The following is a 19,895-nucleotide window of genomic DNA, read 5'->3' as shown; positions in this document are numbered from 1 at the left end:
GAACAAATAACTTAATAACTGATACTTCAGGGAGGTCTTGTAGCCATTTTTTCCTTGCTATTGTTGCAAGGCAGGACTGAGGGGGGAAAAGATAATCTTTTTGTAGAATGGGATGTCATTGGTATAGGGTTTTGTCTGAGCTGAAAGGTTGACTAGTTACATTTGCAGTGAAGGGCTGTGACTGAAGTAGCTTAACTGGAATTTTCTTTTGCAGAAACAACAGTAGATGTAAGCATCAGTCATTAGTTTAACCTATGCTATCAGAAGCTGGATTTGAAATCTGAATAGCTTAGCTTGTACCAAGTCTTGACATGAGTTTTAAATGTCATGCTACAGGTAGCCTTCAGGATCTGGATCCTTGTCCTGTGTGAATTACTGGGTGCCTTACACTGTATTCCATGGAGTCTGAATTTTGCTTTTGAATAAAACATCAAAATCTATAATGCAAATTTAAAGACCTCAAGAGCTTTAAATTTTATTGAAATCAGTGATAACTAAAGGTAGGGAATATGTAAGGGAATATGAGCCTTGACTTACAATTTTTTACCTGCTGGAAGAAGTTGTAAGGGGGTAAAAACCTGACTGTTTCATTATAATTATGTCTTTTTAGTCCAAAATATATATGACATTTTTTTCTATTTGCAGTATTTGTATTCTGAAAGTAACTTTCTTTGAGGCATTTGCAGTGGACATTGCTTATCAGATGAAGTGATTATTATGAGCTGAATTTTTCCTCAGTTGGTTGTCTTATCCAGTTTCTGTTCTTCCATTCGAGGAGAATAGTAAATGACAAGAGACTAATACTTACAACAGTAAGAACTTTAGAATATCAAGTCTGCCTTTTTAATAGAAAATACCCTAAAGCATTTTTTCTGGATGGTTCTGTTATACTGTATGTAGTAAAATCTGAAAGAGTTTTTACTAGAAATTGAAATACTTGACTCTGTAGAACACTTTAAAAAGAATGCCAGCCTTTTCTTTGCAAATGTCAAAATTTCATAAATGAATTTTGCAAGCATCATAATACTGTTTATGGAGTGACATATTGTATACACAGTCAGTTTCTATAAACGTTAAACAGTTTTGTCAACAACTGATGGCAGTGGAATTATAATTAGATCTATTTATGAAATTCATTACACAGATAAAGAAAATTGGATGTTTTCCTCTGTGCTAATTGACATGTGGAACAACTGTGTACTCTGCTTCACTGCATTTTTGGTGCTTTAAAAAATAAATTACAGTATGAAAATCATGCTGTAGCTGCATTCCTTGTATTAATTGTAGGTCCAAAGGCTGTATTCAGAAGTTGAGAGTATATGATAATTTGATTTATTTTGCAGTTAGTAGAGGTGTTCTGTAGAGGAATAGTGTATATCAAAGCAATTTAGTCCTCAAGGCCGGAGGGAAAATGGGATAGTTTAGCCATTAATTAAATTTCTGAAAGAGAGGTAGTATTGATAAGTCGCTAGTTATGTGATTGAGATGATTTTTAGGATAGCTGTTCAGTTTAGTTTAACTGTTAAATGCTGTTTGTTGTGGTTCATGGGTCAGAAGCCTGTACTTGGTGGTACACTATAATCTGACATATGCTGATCTTAGTAAGCTGGTGGGGGTGTATTTTAAAGACATGCATGGACAAGTTGTAGGTTTCAACATTTTAAACTGTGACATATGAAGATAATTTTGGATTTTGTAATCTAGCACATGCTTGCCTAGAGGTGGCGAAACATACAAAAAAGCCAAGAAATAATCCAGAATTTCTCACTGTGCTACTGCCTTCTCTCCCTTTCTGTTTCCCTGGCCACTGTACCTCCCAAGGGATTGGGCCAGGGCAAGGAAAACTTGGTGCTTCTAGTTCTGACTTCCAGCTGCCTCGTCCTCTCCTCTTTGATCCAGTCTCTACACTGTAACAACTACTAGATGTCTTGCCCTTCAAACCCTCTTTAGACATGTTCTATTATGTCCCCATGTTCACATGCCTCTCATTTTCCATAAAGACCTTCCAATGTATATGTCTTGGTCTGCAGATGACCAAAAATATCCTTATATGACAAGAGCAATGCACAATCAAGTTGAAAATATTCTAGTAGAGATGCAAAACTTGCATAAAGCTGCTTGGAGAATGGTTGTTAATGAGGTCTTGTCAGAATAAGGTATCCTACGTGACATTGCAGGTTGTGTGTTGAGATTAGGTTTGGATGGGCTTCCAGTGTTTCATTACCCAGTTTCAGAGTTTGTTTATCGGATTCCCAAGCATCACAATGCTTTGCAGGGACTGAAAGTGCCCTGGAGAGTAGCTGAAATTAGTGTTACTTGGCAGGATCAGATGCCAGAGCGAAAGTAATGAGTGATGCCATGTTTGTATGGTATTTTTTTTACAAAAATTTTTTACAAAAGGACACTTTTGTTCTATTTTTTTCTTTTTCTTTTTTTTTTTTTTTTTTTTTTTTTTTTTAATGAGCTAGAAGCATTAAGAATGTAATGTTATTCTTTGGCTTTAAGCCTTGACTGAAGTTGCGCTTGTGTAAGATTGTGAACCAGTCAACTGAAGAAAGACAACAGGACTTACAAGTCCATAAGTATGAAGTTTAGAAGACTGGGCAGAAGAGGAGAGTATGTTGCCTACTATATAAAAGGTGGATTGTAGAGGATGGTAAAATCTATTTTTCATTCCCATGGCACATATGTAGTAAGTAAGGGTTTAAATTAAAGCAGTGAAGATTTACATTGGAGAGTGAAGGGGCAGGGAGGTGGAGAGAAACCTTCACTGGTCCTCAGTGGTACTGGAAAGTTGCAAAATTATGTCATTGGAGATCTTAGGAAAATAATGAAAACATATGTCATGTACTTATACAAGTACTGTGGCAAAGAATAGGTGACCTCTTGAAGTATCTTGTAGCTCTTGGGTTCAGCACTGAACTGTCAGCATGAATTTCAGGTCTTCTAATCTCTAACAGTATAGAGCTGAGATTGTAGATCCAACTTCCTGATCAGGATACCAACAGTGATAAGGAAATGTTAAATCATAGGAGAGAAGTTGCCCATTTTGGATAGGAGTAATAGTGTGAGAGTTCAGCTACTCATATGGAGACTTCACTGTTGCTTTATTTGGATGATATGTAGCAACAGAATTTTTGCTTGCAGTAAGTGGCAGATTTTTACTGAACCATTTATCTGACCTGATTGGATATCTCTTACTTTTTTATTAAAAAATGTTTATTTGCTTTGAGGTAAGTAGAAGATTAGCTTTGTGATTGTCATGTGGATGAATTTTGTTCCTTATTATTCATAGTTATATTATTTTTATACCATATAGACTTTCATTTACTTTTAGATGAAGAATTCTCACATTGCTGTTAAAAAAAAAAAAAAAATACAGCAGCTTTTTCCTAATTAGTTTTTTAATTAGAAAATCAAGACATTTGGTCTTGCTAGTGATCTGAAACTGGTAAGATTTTATGTTCTTCAGAGAAGCACCTTGAAAATACTAGTGTAGCAAAAGGTGCAGGCTTACCATAAATCCACTAAATTTATGTCATCTACTAGTTTGCATACTTTAAGTCACCACGTGCATTCTTCTTTTTTGTTTTGTCTTAGGAAAGGAGACTGAGAAAGCCAAAGATCGATGTGAGAAAGCTACTATGAAACTTCATATGTTGCATAATCAGTATGTGTTGGCACTGAAAGGAGCACAGTTACATCAGCACCAGTATTATGATACTACACTTCCTCTGTTACTTGATTCACTACAGAAGATGCAAGAAGAAATGATTAAAGCCCTGTAAGATATATTCTTATATATTTATAACTTGTGGGATTTTATATATGTAGTATTCTATTTAATTTCTATTATTTGAAAATAATAATCTGTGATTAATTGTATAGCAAGGGTTAATGGAAAAAAAGATGTTCTTATCTTTCAATTGACAGGTAATGCACACTGTGTTTTTGGGTTGTTACTTGAACGTTCTTGCAAGGCACCGTCTTGTCATAAAAGTTTAAAATATTACAGATTAAGTGCAGTGTTTATATCTGAGCTCAGGCTTTGTCCTTCAGCTGGTACACTGTACAGGTATACTATGGCAAGTTTGTTGCATCTCCTTTAGTCTTATTTTTATGAAGTTCTGACAGCAACAAATTAGATATAAACTGGCCAGCTGTCTTGCAAGTCATTGCGGAGGAGGGCCAGGCAGATGCATGGCTTATCATATGTGTTGGAGAAGTAACTGGATCATGTAATCCTGATCTCACTGTAAGGAGTCCAACCTTAAAAATACAATTACCTTTTCCTGAAGGATAATTTTTAACTTCATTACAGCAGGTGTGCAAACTGATGATCTCAGAGGACTTTAAGATCTCTTTTCTAGTTTTGAACCACCATGCTGCCTCTTCGTCTTTCCTTAAGAATGGGAGTTGGTATGGGAGTCTGCTCTGTAGCTTTTCTTCTGGAGTGTTATTTAAATCACTTAGCCTAAAAGAAAAGGCACTTACTTTTTTTGTCATTTAGATACAAGGCACTCTTTTTAACTAATTTTCTTACCCTTCTCTGAAGTCTGCGTTCATTGTGACTTCAGCACACAGTAAGTGAGGGAGAGTTGGGAATTTCACACTTTACACGCTTACGTGATGCAGATGCCATTAACAGCCCTGTGCAGTATCATACTGATTCCTTTGATTCTGGTGCAAATACCAAAATGAAATAGACCTTTGTAGTAGTCTCTGCACAGTCTTCTTAATTTTGTATGTAGAATCACAGCAAAAGGCTACAGTTAAATTTCTGTGCTGTAATTAAAGTGATTTTTCAGAATTATGAGATAATTCACTGCAAAATTTTATAATGGAACAAAAACCTATTGAACCCGCTCACCTTTGTGATGTCTGGAATGAAAACCTGTGAAAAAAAATTGTCACCACATAGACATTTTTGTGAGATTTTTGTGTACAGGAAAATTACTCCTTTCTGATAACTTTGTTACAGTTAGTGTACAGAAAGAGATGCTGATTTCAGGTGTAGAGCCTGGTGTGGCCTTCTGTGTGAAGCATACTTCCTTAATAACCTGATTTTGCTCATAAATTAGTTCAGTAAACTTGAATAAGTATAGATTAATATTGCTAATGATTTTTTTTTTTATTTTTATTTTGTTTTTTGTAATTGACAAATTTCATTTCTCTTTGAGATGACATTGCTGTAGTTGATATTTGCCTATCTCGTCATCATATTCTTTGAACTATTTTCTGGAACCATTTCACACATGTTGTTCCTAGGCAAGGCAAGATTTAATGCCTTCTTTTTGTCTGTTTCCTGCTCAGAAAAAGTATTGAAAAAGTGCAATCGCATGACTTTTTTACAGAGTAAATGGAACTTGACATCTGATCCAAAAATCTGTTGATATTTTTTTCTCTGCATATTCCTCTGGGCTGGCCAGTAGTCATCAGTATTTTAAGAAATCTCACCATGCTTAAGAGCCTGGCAAGCTAGCAAGTTTACTTGAAGATAAAAGATGAAATAGGAAATAATTATGAGGGTTCATTTATGGAAAACTGAAAATTAAAGAGAATAGGAGGGTGGTCTGAACCTATGTCACTGGATGCTATTAAAAGTAGTGGCACAGTATCACCTATTCTTTTGCTTTTCCCTATTCACTTGGTTTTTCCCACTCTTGGAAGCAGGTAAAGACAAGACTGGGTGGCTTGTACTTTTTTACAGGAAATTCTTGTGTGATTTTGTTTCTTCTTGTAAAAATATGCTAACTTGTGATTTATGCTTATTTTTGTCAGAATAACAAATCATAAAATGAATGTATGGAAGAAGATAATTAAAACAATAAAGAAAACCAATTTTAAAGGAAGCGCACACTATTTTGGGACTTGTTTTGACTTATGCCAGAATATAATTGTTTTGACAGTCAGAACGAGAAAAGCTTTAGTGTAGATTATAGTAAGCATGGTAAGTCCTTTGTGAAGAAGAATGTCATCAATAAGCTACATACATACCTTCTCCATGTAATCTCTACATCTCTGCATGTAGATGCACTGAAATCAATACGAGGAGCATGGTCTTAGAGACTCATAGCCAATTTGTAAAGAAAAGGCCTCAGCTGATTTCTTACTTCTTTGAGTAATATATTGACTTATTTTCCCTTTTTAGTCAGTTGTAACAAGAGCTTGTAGAAACAGAAAATTGAAAGTTTGAAGCATCTTCAATGCCATCTATGCCTTCAGTGCCATGTTATACACTAGAATTTTTTTTCCTCTCTAGAAAAGGAATCTTGGATGAGTATAGCCAGATCACCAGTCTTGTAACAGAAGAGATTGTGAATGTCCATAAAGAGATCCAGACTTCGGTTGAACAAATAGACCCTAACTCTGAGTATAATGACTTCATAGATACACACAGGTATACATTTTCATCTTCTTGTGCGTGCTCATCTTTCTTCTTGGGAAAACCCTGCATTAGACTGCAACCCTACTTATGAGTTGAGTTTGTATCTGTTTGTTTCCTTTTACATTTTCACTTGTAAAGCTTTACTCTAGTTTGAAAATTGTTCTACTTGCATGTGCAGAGTGCTGGCTAAAAGTCAGGTTTTGTTCCTGACTTTCATTAACCACCCAAAGCTTTGACTGGCTTTAGAAATGCAAAATTTCAGTTATCCTTATTATATGTGAAGAACTGTAACTTTGGAACTGACAGCAGACTATGCATGACAGTCCAGATTCAGTGTGAGCAAATTCACTGTTTGCTTGGATGTACTTTGCATTCTTGACTAAACTTTCTCTGTTTTATTTCTCTCATTGTCTGAGTTCTAGTTTAAAGTGAACTCTAGGTACCTCTGTGCACTCTGCAGTTAATGCAGGTTAAGCAGTGCCTGGGACTACAGAGTAAACAGATAATGCAAGAAAGATTTTTACTGTAAAAATAAACTCTATACCATTTATTGAACTGTTATTCTGTATTAGTATATGCAGAAATAGTCCTAAGACTTCATGTGTTATCTTTTTTGTTGTCATGAATGAATTCATAATTGTCAGGTGCAGGTTTATAGCAGGACTAGCCAAGATTGGAGCCATTCATATTGATACCCTTTGAGAACCTTCATTATGCTGTGGTCTTAACTCAAAGAATTGTATGTCATTTTATAACCTGGTATGATTTTAAGGCTACATTTTTTACTCAAAAGAAAAAGTATGTATCCAGCTGTTACCTTTTATTTCATATATAATTTTAATTATATTCTAGTTATTAAAATAATTCAAAGAATTCAATTATTGAATATATTCAATAATTCAATGCTTTACTTTATGATCTACTCAAAGATAATGTTATTTTAAAAAATATAATAATTATTTGATAAATTAGGTCATCGGAAGTTGTTGAACAAGAAATAGAGTTTGATACATCTTTACTAGAAGAAAATGAAAACCTTCAAGCTAATGAGATCATGTGGAATAATCTGACAGCAGAAAGTTTACAAATCACGTAAGTCTTTACAAACCTTTCAACCTTTGGAAAGGCTATTATACATTATATCTAGGCTCACTTTGATCATTGCATAGTATGCTCATTTTTAAGGTCCATTCTCTTAAAAATAACATTTTCGTGCTATAGACTCTTTTCTGTGATGGTTTTCTTGTTCCCTTGCACAAAATTTTCCTCCTCAGTCATACCCTCCCCCATCTTGCTATTGCTTTCAATGTATGTTCCTCTCCTTGACAGGTAATTAATATAATGCCCCAAATCCATCATGAGTTCTCCTTTGACGCATACTGATTCATCTTCCCAAATGTGTTTCCGCATTCAGTAATCTTGGAAAAATACTGAAATCTTTTGATGAAACTGCAGAGTAGAGTGTGAAATTTTCATGCCTATATTTATTTTACTGTTTTCTAAGTGTTTGCTTTTGTTTTCCAAAACGCATTCTTATTCATTATTATAACCTTTAAACAGATTAATTTACTAACACAGATGTAGCTGTTATATTGCATTTCATGGAGGTTTTACCTATTCAGGGTGATAAATTACCTCTCTATGTATTTTGTTAATATATTGTCTAGTTAAATCTTTTCATTACTTTTACCAACTTCACCTTTAATCTTTTGTTACTGGGGAGCAAATCTCCTGCTGAGGTTATTATGTTCTTATTATCAGCCACAACTTTTGACATAAAATGGTCTAACATTATTATAATAATTATTATAATGGTCTAACTTTATTATAAATTCCCTTTCAAGGTCATTAATCATCCTTTCATTTTTACCTTTGCAATCTGATTACTTTTCATAAACATATTCCTTAATTGGTATTGAAATAATATTTTTAATATGAAGTCTCAGCCTCCTTTGTTAAACTCCTCCTTAGTCCTGAAGACACTTCATCTTTTTTCTGAAGGGAAAAAGGGTCCCTTGATAACTAAAGTTCTTCCTTCCCTTTAAACATGTTTCTGTGTATAATGTATTCTGCTTCATTACTAAATTGAGATTTTTCCTGCTTAAACCATGCAAGTGTTGTACATCTAGATATACTTCAGCACAGTAACTAAATCTTGCTTTTCATGAAAGTATTAGAATTTTTCATAGATTGTCCCTTCCACAGCTCAAAAAGATAAATACCTTTTGGTTTAGCTTTTCTTCTGTATTCCATTGTTTAGAAATTAGACATCAGCATGTCTAAGTGAAAGAGATGAAATGCTACTTCTTTAGTAAATTATTCTCATGAAATGTTTATTTGTTTTTATAAATGTGTCTGCATAATTACCTATATATATGCATTTTCAATGAAATTTTCAGGGTGTCCTATTAGAAATCTTATATTCACCCATTTTAAATTCTTTTGTGAATTTGAGAGAGCAATTTTACAGTGTGAGACTACTTTTGAAAGAGGAATCACATAGCTCTTTTAAGTGTAGTTGGTTTTAAGGTGTTTACTTTCTGGTATAGATTTAGGATTAAGCAAAAAATTTTAACTGTGCTAGGTCAGACTGACCTAACCAACTTTCTTCTCTCTGACACTAGCCACGGAGAAAAGTCTAGGGAGGTGACTAGAATCAGATGATCATGCAATGTTTGTTCCTCAGATTGATCTCTTAGCTTCCCATAATGTTCAGGTCAGAAATGTAGTAGAAGTAGTATTTGTTTATAATAGCCTTAGAGGTAGTTTGTAATAGCCTTCAGAGGTATTTTAATTTGGTGAATTTGTCCAGTCAATTTCAGTATGTTCAAGTATTTGTTGTCCACAGAATTTTAGGTCAAGGAATTCCAAAGAGTAACTTCCTGTCATCATATATGAACCTGCTACTTCTTAGCTTTGTTTTATGGCTCTTAAGCTTTTTGTTTTGGAAGAAAACAGGACCATTCTGTTCCTTTTTGGCTATGATACAGTAAACTTCTGTCATACTCCTACTCTGTGATCTATTTTTCAGAGCCATCTTTAGCTTTAGTTTGTTCTTTCACAAAATTTACTCATACCTTTTATTGACATTGTCATCTTTATTTGAATGTTTTTGAGGTTACTGTATTATTTTTGAGATGAATGACCATAACTGCACAAGTAACCCAGATGCATAGTTTAGAGAGAGGCATACTGAGGTTTCCTGTATTCTTATTCTGCTTTGTGTTTAGAACATCCTAGAGAATTGTTCTGTTTGATTTTTCTGACCACTGCAGTGGTCAGAAGAGCCAGTGTTTTCATGGAACCATCTACTGTAATTCCAAGATCTTATTTCTGAGAGGTAACAATCAGCTTAAAGCTGTTCACTACATAAATAAAGCTTTGCATTGTTTTTTCCCCTCTGTATATTTGCCTATTTCAATATGCATTTAAATTAATCTTCTAAATGACAGTCCAGTAATTGAGTATTGTAAAATCCAGAATAATCCTTTTGTGTTCTTCACGTTCATCCCCTTCCCCCTATCTCAAATAACATTGTACTGTCAGCATTCTTTATCACTATACTTTTTATTTGGGTTATTACAAACATATTAAGCAGTACAGATTTTTGTAAAGATCCACCAGCTCCTGGCACTGTAAAACCTGTTTATTCTTATCCTCTTCGGCCTTTTTTTTAATTGCTTTTTAGTGAAGGTGAGAACCTTTCCTTTTAGAGGTGCTGAGTTCTCTGTAACTGCCTTTGCTCATACACTTTTTTAGATATTTTTGTTACAGTCTTGCTTTTAAACCACTACAGCCAAAAAAAACCACAGGTATTTTCATAAACTCACCATATATGATGAGAAATTTGCAAGTGAGTATTACATCATTTATCCATAGATGCTGACTTATAAAAATCCACTGTGTATGTGCTGAAACAATAGAAATTTGACTGTATTGAGATCAAGGCTTTGGATCTTCAAAGTACTACATCATTATGTTTCTGCAGAAGAGAACTACCTTCAGTATCTACCAAATATAATAAATCTAGTACACATATTGGATTCATTTTACAGACCTCTAATAGATACAAGGATGTATATTGATTTGGAATCAGTAATTTTTGGTTGCATCAGTTGTTTTATTGACTATGTGAAGAAAAAAATGACAGTTTTATATACATTACTGTTTAAAGGTTTTCATAAAAAATGCTTTAAGGAAACATGATGAGAAAACTGGCTTACTTTTACATTTTTTAGGTAAGTTTATATTTACAAATAATGTTTTGACAGAGGGAGGTAGTTAAAAGTCAGTGTTGACTACCTAACCTATAAGTAATGAGAGAAGTATGATGTCTCCTGATAAATGTTGATGACTGTCACTGACTAATATTGAGATATTCTAAAAAGTAGAACAATGGCAATTTATGCTTTGAAGATGAATGCATTAAAAACCGAGAGGAGGCAACCAGAATTAAGTAAAGGTTATTAAGTAGGCATATGAATTAATATCCAAATGAATATAAAAAAACTTAGAAATAGAAGTTTGTAAGCACAAGTGTTTATTTTTATTGATATTTGAGGCAGAATAGTGCTAGTGACTAAACAAATATGAAAGGCAGCTTTCCAGGTAGCCAGAACCTAGTATGAAGATGTCTGCTTTCTGGGTTTTTGAATTTTTTTTTTTTTTTTAATTTTTTTTTTTTTTAGTCTCATTTTATATGTTCTCATGCCATTGAAACCTAGCGGTTTGGTATTGCATGGTTGTTAAAGCTAATAAGGATTATAGGGACTAGCTGGTTAGCAGTAAAAATGCTTTTGTAAACTATTTTATCCAGGAGGCAAATACGAGCCCACAAGAAACTTATAAGTAACATAATACAAGGCAGATGCAGAGATGTCAGTTCTTGCCAGTTTGAATGAAAATTATTGTTTAAAACAAAATATAGAGGTTGAATACAAGGAGACAAGTTAGTTTAGTGTGTATATGGTTACTTTGTTTTGTTTTCTCTAAAGTAAATACAAACATTCTAAAGTATTGCAGAAGTTTCAGGGAGAACTACATGAAGTTTCTGTTTCAATCTGATCTGCAATATAAAATCTGATACTTTTGAAATGGTGCTATATTTTAATAATTAATGTTGTTTCTGCATGTATACAGTCATACCTTCCAGTGATGAACAATCTTATTAATTTGGTTTTAGTTTCTTGAATATTGGTGCTTGATCATTAGATGTAACATCTGCTTCCTGTAAATCAATTGTTAAGCCAATACAATGTTGATTAAAATTTTGATTAGAAAGCTGATCAAAAAGCAGTATCTACAGTTACAAAATTGGTAATTATGTTTTTAGCAAGGTATTGAAAGAAAAAAGTTAGTTGACATTAAATTGGTGACCCAGTGAAAGAAAATTGTCATTTCTGAGAAGTTCAGCAGACAAATTTTGATAGCCTAAAACCAATAAAAATGTTGATTAAAAAGAGAGCTGTGGTGATATTTGAGAAAAATGTTTTAAGTATTCCACTCACTTCAAAATAAACACATTCAGAAGCTTGTTGATATGGGAAATAAACTTTTATCATTCACCGTATGGCTTTTTTATAGTAATTTAAGCCTTCCAAGATAAGATCCAGAACTGTCTGAATAAAGAATACATGTAATCAATGTTGCATAAAATATATCAAGAGGAAAGAGAACTAATTTAGCATTTAGAATCAAATCATTCAGTTTGGTATATATGGATGTGGAGAATGGCTCCTTGATATCTAGAGTCCAAGTATATTACTCTTAATTGACCTTTTTTGACACTCCCCAATCTGGAATGATTTGGAGAAGTAGATTTGTGCAGTGGTAAGTACTATGTGTATTTTACCTTTGTTCAACTCTTTATTTCAAGATTTTTTTTAATTGAAATTGGGCTTCAAAATACAGGGGAAGCAGATTAGGACTAAGATATCAGTACGTGAATGTTAAGAAGCAAATAAGGTGTACATATTTTTCTTGCATTGTTCGGAGTACAAATGTTTTGTACATTTGTTGACCTTTTGTTTATCATAGAACTTAGAATGGTTACAGTTTGAAAGGACCTTAAAGATCATTCAGTTCCAACCTGCCCGTTACAGGCAGGGACACCTTCCGCTAGACCAGGTTGCTCCAAGCCCTGTCCAACCTGGCCTTGAACACTGCCAGAGATGGGGCTGCCACAGTTTCTCTGGGCAACTTGTGCCAGCGTTTCACCACCTGCATAGTAAAGAATTTCTTCCTAATGTCTTATCTAAATCTCCCTTCTGTCAGTTTAAAGCCATTCCCACTGGTCCTATCACTACAGGCCCTTGTAAAAAGTCCCTCTCCAGATTTCTTGTAGACACCCTTTAGGTGCTGCAAGCTGCTTTAAGGCCTCCGCAGAGCCTTCTCTTCTGCGGGCTGAATAAGGCCAGCTCTCTCAGACTGTCTTCATAGGAGAGGTGCTCCTCTGATCATCTTCATGGACGTTCTCTGGACTTGGTCGAGCAGGTCCACATCTTGCTTATGTTGTCAGCCTCAGAACTGAATGCAGGACTGCAGGTGGGGTCTCAAGAGAGCAGAGAAGAGGAATCCCCTCCCTTAATCTGCTGGCCACACGCCTTTTGATGCAGCCCAGGACACCGCTGGTTTCTGGGCTGTGAGCGCACACTGCTGGATCATGTTGAGCTTCTCATCAACCAACACACCCAAATCCTTCTCCGCAGTGCTGCTCTCAATCCATTCTCCACCCAGCCTGTTTTTGTGCTTGGCATTGCCCTGACCCTGGTGCTTGGCCTTGTTGAACTTCATGAGGTTTGCACTGGCCCACTTCTCCAGCCTGTCAAGGATCCTCCGGATGGCATCCCGTCCCTCCAGTGTGTCAACTGCACCACACAGCTTGGTGTTATTGGCAGACTTGCTGAGTGTGCGTCAGTCCCACTGTCCATGTCACGAGCAAAGATGTTGAACATCACCAGTCCCAATACCAACCCTGGAGGAACACCACTTGTCACTGATCTCCACTTGGACCTTGAGCCATTGACCACAACTTTTTGAGTGTGACTGTCCAGCTGATTTCTTATCCACTGAGTGGTCCATCCATCAAATCCATACCTCTCCAATTTAGAGACAAGGATCCCATGCAAGACAGTTTCAGGTGCCTTGCTCATGTCCAGCTAGATGGCATCAGTTGCTCTTCCTTTATCTGCCAGTGCCATAACCCCATCATTGAAGGCCACCAAATTTTACAGGCAAAATTTGCCCTTAGCAAAGCCATGATGGCTGTCATCAATCACCCCCTTACTGTCCATGTGCCTTAGCATAGTTTCTAGGAGGATCTGCTCCATGATATTGCTGGGCACCAAGGTGAGACTGACCAGCCTGTGGTTCTCCAGGTCTTCCTTTTTTCCGTTTTTAAAAACGGGGGTTGTATTTCCCCTTTTCCAATCAGGAGGATCTTCACTGGGCTGCCATGGCTTCTCAAATATGACAGATAATGGCTTGGTAACTTCACCTTCCAGTTCCCTCGGGACCTGTGGATGCATCTCGTCAGGTCCCATGGACTTGCGCACCTTCGGGTTCCTTAGATGGTTTCAAACCTGATCTTCTCCTACCATGGGCGGTTCTTCATTCTCCCACTCCCCACATTTGCCTTTTATGATTGGGGCAGTGTGGCTGGCACTCTTGCCAGTGAAGACTGAGGCAAAAAAGTCATCGAGTACCTTGGTCTTCTCCATGTCCAGGTCTCCTGTTTCCTTCTGGAGGGAGCCCACATCTATCAGAATTTTTGTTATTGGAATGTTTGCCAACATAATTGCAAAGTGTCAGAAATGGTTGTAATGTGCGATAACCCCTTATCTTTTAGTATTGAACAGGTACTGATATCTTCTTGTACAAGTGTTTTCTTTCATTTGAATTAACTGTTACCAATGATTGAGTGGCTTTAAAAAAGAAAAATACACAAAACACTCTTACAGTAGCATCTATTTCTAGTTTTGTTGTTTGTAGAAGTGAGTACAGCCGAACTGCTGATTCTGTGTATTTAATGTTTACTTGAGTAGTTGGGAGGGTTTCATCTTTCATAAAATATCTCATAAATTAGCAATGTATTAGGAAAGTATTAATTCACAGAACTCATCACACATTCTGGAAGAAATTTTCTCAAGGAGAGCCTGCAAGCAGCAGATCATTCTATAACCTTGTGTGTATAAAGAAGCTAGTATTGGATCTATAATAATATGGGTTAGTAACATAATATAAACAGCCAGCCACAGAAAAAGGTCACCAGGCACTGAGTAAGGTAATTTAAAGAGTAACGCTCTTTTACATCTTAAGGAAAAAAACACAATGTTCCCAAATATATACAGTTTGTGTATTCACAATGTGGGTTTCTAAAATCTATGTCTTACAGGTTAAAAACTGTAATAGAAGAACTGATTCAGACACAGCAAACCCTTCTGAGCAAAGAGGAGCTTGTGTTGGAACTGGAGAAAAAAATAGAAGAGTCCTCTAAGACTTGTGAAAAGAAGTCTGAGTAAGTCAAAATGAAATTTCGAAATACAATAATGTGAGGGAAAAGTATCTGTAATTGATTTCCTAAGACCTAAATAAGAAGTAACAATCACTGATCTTGTTCTGCTTCTGTGAGGAGGGATTATTGTGAAAAAGAATATCTCATCTCTAAAATAACCCTTAGCCATTGCAGATCCTAATTCAATAGAGAACTGAGCAGATCCATTAATTTAATATAATTGTCACAGTGTTGAGATGGCTCAAGAACTGGACCTTTGGTTACTTGTAACTTCAGCCTGGTGGAAGAAAAGCAGTCAATTTAGATTGCCCCTCTGATGGAGTTTATTGTGTAGATACAGTTTTGTGAAAGACTTTCAGATTCATGTGCAAGATATACTATTTCTTATGCAATAAAGTTTGAGCTCGTCATGTTAAGTTCATTCTTTATTACATTTTCTTTACAAAACTGAATGTAGATCTGATACATTGTAGTACAGCATTGTCAACAATGAAGGTGAGGGATTAGTAAGTGCTTTACAGTGCCATAAATAAAAGATCATTATAAAGAATAATTCTTCGGCGAGATCTTTATGTTTTTTCTACCTTTGGTCAGAAAAAACACTCACATCCCAGTCTAAACTGAAGTTAATACAATGCACAACCAAACCTGTCCTGGTGATGTTTTTCTGATTCTTGTTGCAATCAGTCATAACCTTACTAACGTGGTTATAAATATGAGTTTAAAATACCAGTGAATTGGAATGCAAGTCCTCAGGTAATCCTTTCTTCATTCACTGAAGAAGTCTTGAAGCTCTTTGTTGAAGGCAACTCGTCACTTGATACGTTGGATATCATTTTACTCATAAACAAAATTTTATGTATGTATATTATCTTAGTGTTTTCATTAGGTACTTTCCTGTTCTTTCTTTGGTGATATTCACATATAGATACAGTATATTTTCCAATCTTTTGGTTCTTGGCCTACCTTCCTTGCTGCATGTTACTTAAAGGATAAATTATATTTGAACTAGATGAGTTTGATGGTGTGTTTTTGTTTTCTTTTTGGTTTGGTTTGTTTTTTTCCTCAGTATAGTTATGTTATTAGTTATCTCTCTCTGAAAAATAGTTCAGATCCTCCCTGTGTTTCTCACTGTGGGAAGACTTCTTTGACTGATCCTGTAGATATTCGAGGTTGTTGAGGAGATGATTTCAGTTCAGACTGCACCAGCACTTGTAAATTGTATTAAAAGACATGAAATCTGGTTTAGATTTCTAGTTGTCAGATAAAAGCTTCCATGAAATCATCCGAATTCTGATTTGTCATTGGTCGTATCTTCCTCCAGCAGACCCTGTTCTCACCTTTTAACTGCAGTGCAGAGTGATCAGGATGTTTTTGCACGTACTTAGGGTCCATAGAAGATCTCATCCAACTGTTGCATGCTCTTGGCTGCTGTCATAGCATATGGGACTGGCCTCAGTGCTGCAAGACAAGGCGAGAAATAAAGGTGGTTGAACAAAAAATGAAAGCTTGCTTCTTGAGCCAGAGGTTATTTGTGGTGCAGTGCAAGTCTATCATCAGGAAAGAGAGTGAGGAGGCCCACCCCAAATGCAGAAACTCTATAGGTCCTGTGTTATTGTTGAGCCTCACCCAATGTGCTGAGCTTTGCCCTTCAGTGCTGAGGAAATTTATTTGTTTACTTTATCTGGGCAAAATGATGGTACAAGTCTGCAAAATCAGGTTTTCTGTCTCTTCACGTGAAGCAGTTTGGACTTAAGTTGTCCTCCTACTTCTTTATGACGCAGCTTCAGTACCATAAGTTCTGAGTTGTTTACTGAGTTTGCATCAGCAGTCTGAGTTGGGACTTAAAAGCATTTCTCACTGTCTAATTCTGGCAAAACTACAAACTGATCTTTGCATGTACTAAGCTTTTAGTTAGGGCCTGTGCAGAAGTGTATCTCCAGCCCTCTGATTTTGTGTTCCTCCTCAGTATTTAGCTGTATTGCTACTATTATCCTGGCATCAATATCCATTTCCTTCTTCAAATGACAGTATCACCCGCAACACAGAGTGTGTTTTTGTATTTTATTGATACATGTGTATGTCAGGCATACAATCTGCTCTCCTAACATGATAGCATATTGAATATTTGTTTTTCAATTCAGTTAACCTTTTTACCACTTCCCAACCCATTGCCCTCTTCAGGTCTTGCAAGGATTCTTCACACAAGATCTCACTCAATGAGATCTAGCAGCTCTTAACAAGCCACAGGGACTATAAAGTTTGCACTCAGGCAAGCCATAGGCAAATAGTTTTATAGGTTCTAATTCCTCATACATAGATGGAATGTGGAACAGTCTGTGTTGGATTTGGGCAAGCCAATTAGATGATAATCCATTTTGCCACAGTTCAGGAAGGAGAATAGCTTGTGATTTTTAACTTGCAGGGTATGTCTTGTTATCTCCAGATCATTATGAGTAGGAAGCCATTCAGTGTTTGGGATGTTGTCATTCTAGCCAATGTGTTTTCACCAAGGCCCTGCTGATAATGGAAGACCATCATTTTCACAGGGTGATTCTTTTTTTCATGAGGACCAGATGAAAGAAAATTATCTTGAGGATAATGTCAGAATAATTGTTGATTTGTTTGTGTGATGCTTTTAAATGTGCGCAATCTCATGACAAACCTCAGTTTCACAGAATCATAAAATGGTTTGGTTTGGAAGGGACCTGAAAGATTATTGAGTTCCACCCCCGTGTCGTAGGCGGGGACACCTTTCACTAGACCAGGTTGCTCCAAGCCCCATGCAACATGGCCTTGAACACTGCCAGGGATGAGGTAGCCACAGCTGCTTTGTTTCAAGTCCTCTAATTGTGTCTTTATACATCATACTTATTATTTTAAAACGAATGATCATTCTGCTGATTGTACAAAGTTCTGTTCTTTGGTGACTTTATACAGTGCTCATCTGTAGGGATATGAATTTTATCTCTTCTTGCCAATGAGGATTTTATGACAGACGGTTCCCTTATCATTTGTGAACCTGTTTGAGTAATCATTTGGTACAGCACCAGTTTGTGACTCTCAATATCTATGACTTTTAAATTCCTTTTTTTTCTCCAGGAGTAGGCCTTCCAGGAGGCTCTTGTCTTCCAGGGATTATCAGAAAGATACAGTGATGGAATACTGTGGTTTTTCTTTAGCTTGTCCTCATTCTTTATAGTTCTGGTCCCTCTACCTCCTTCATCTGTTCTTGCAGACTATTAGAACTCTGCATCTCTTTACAGATGACATGTCATTGGGCTTCAGTTGAGTGCTGTTAAGGGTGTCTATTGTACTGTGGATGGTTTTGTCTTTCAGGCAGCTTCTGTCCACCCTTGGCTTTGGCAGTTCTTGGGGATAATTGAGTCATCTAGGTACCTGCAGATGTTCTAACTGATCTGCTTGTCCTTCAATAATGATTGAATTATGTCTGTCTTGAAGTATTCAGGGCCATGAGGGCTATTCAGAGAAAAGCCATAAAACGTGAACAAGACAAGAAAAAATTGCTTTTAGCTCCTCATAGAGTTTTTATTTAGCTTTGTAAGCAGAATGTTATAGTGCAGTCCAGAAATACATATGCAGTAGATGACCTTTCGGTCCAGAAGAGACAACAGATATATGTAACTCGATGCCAGATGAATTTATGCTTGATGTAAGGTGAGTTTAATAGTGCTAATTAATATTACAACAACTATGTAGATTGCAGTGGATTTCTCACCACTGGAAATCATAAACCAAAATTGTATTTCTTCTCTAAAGGATGGTGAACCCTAGTGTTTATAAATTCAGTCAAAAATGGACAAAATTTGGAGTTTCATCTGTATTTATTGTATGTATTTTAAGTCATGTATGTTTTAAAATGGTTTGGTTTTTTTTTTCTGCAGTATTGTACTCTTGCTGAGCCAAAAGCAAGCGCTGGAAGAACTTAAGCAAACAGTTCAGCAATTAAGATGCTCTGAGGCAAAATTTGCAGCCCAGAAAGAACTGCTGGAACAAAAGGTTCAAGAGAATGATGGAAAAGAGCCACCACCTGTAGTGAATTATGAAGAAGATGCCAGATCTGTGACTTCTATGGTAAGTTTTGCATCTGTTTTACTGAATTGTGCAGCCTTTCTGTTGTATTTTGGTCCTGGGATCAGAGTGCCAGGATACTCACAGGGTCGACTGAAGTGAATAAACCTCACTTTCCATTTGTGAATACTTGTCTAGAAAAACAAGTTCAGTTGTGTGATTTTTAATTTTTATTTTTTTGTTTGAAATGACTTGTAACACCCCCTATATGTCTGTGGGCTTGGTTTATTCTTCTGTATGGTTGACACTTAGATTCTCATTAGACTGTTTTATACTCAAATGTGTAAAACCTTAAATAGATTTAGTAAACATGACTGAGTAGCTGTTGGTAATTTCATTGACTGTGTTGAACCTTCACAGTTGTAGATAGAAATATAACAGTAAAAGCTGCTGGAACCACTACACACATTGTGTAACTAAGAAGTGACTTTTATGTATAGTAATTACTCTTTTCTTTGAACAGAAACAAACACTGATTTCTTTGCAACTTACTTTTAAATATTTACATCCTCTTAATAATCAAAAGGAACATTTTGTACTATGATGAGGCCCCATGTACTTAAATAAGTACTTTGCTAACATTTTGTGTGGCTTCCTTTTCTCAATTGTATGCAGCTATGTGTAGGGACATTAGGCCACATAAAAAAAGCAAACAAACTCTATCTGTTTACTAAAGGGAAAAGCAGTAGTGTTTGCTTTTATGGATTACGTTTGACATATATGAGATGTTGGTGACTTGTTTTCTTTGGAGGTTTAGCCTGCCATTGTTTTGGCCCACAGAGCAGTAGCTTAGTGAAAGAATAATGAAATGGTTGTTTCTGATACGAATGCTTTTGTTTTCCCTATTTGTGGAACCAAGTTTGGTTTTATTTCCGTTCCCTTTCTACAGACGTACTTAATTAT

General features: G+C 36.0%; 1 protein-coding gene across 1 annotated transcript in view; it reads left to right on the top strand.

The window, feature by feature from the left end:
• Nucleotides 1–2,062: 2,062 nt before the first annotated feature.
• The window catches only part of FER (fer (fps/fes related) tyrosine kinase), a gene marked incomplete at its 3' end in the record, with an annotated part of 38,218 nt that continues 20,385 nt past the window's right edge, over nt 2,063–19,895 (top strand). The window contains exons 1-7 of the mRNA XM_010015089.1: nt 2,063–2,140; nt 3,457–3,505; nt 3,601–3,784; nt 6,263–6,400; nt 7,361–7,480; nt 14,781–14,903; nt 18,806–18,995. Coding sequence (XP_010013391.1) covers nt 2,063–2,140; nt 3,457–3,505; nt 3,601–3,784; nt 6,263–6,400; nt 7,361–7,480; nt 14,781–14,903; nt 18,806–18,995 — 882 coding nt within the window. The remainder of the gene's footprint in view (nt 2,141–3,456; nt 3,506–3,600; nt 3,785–6,262; nt 6,401–7,360; nt 7,481–14,780; nt 14,904–18,805; nt 18,996–19,895) is intronic.

This window comes from Nestor notabilis, unplaced genomic scaffold, assembly GCF_000696875.1.
Source record: "Nestor notabilis isolate BGI_N333 unplaced genomic scaffold, ASM69687v1 scaffold6165, whole genome shotgun sequence".
Classification (NCBI taxonomy): Eukaryota; Metazoa; Chordata; class Aves; order Psittaciformes; family Psittacidae; genus Nestor; species Nestor notabilis.
The sequence above is the reverse complement of the archived record's forward strand: the minus strand, read 5'-3'. Positions and strand labels throughout refer to the sequence as shown.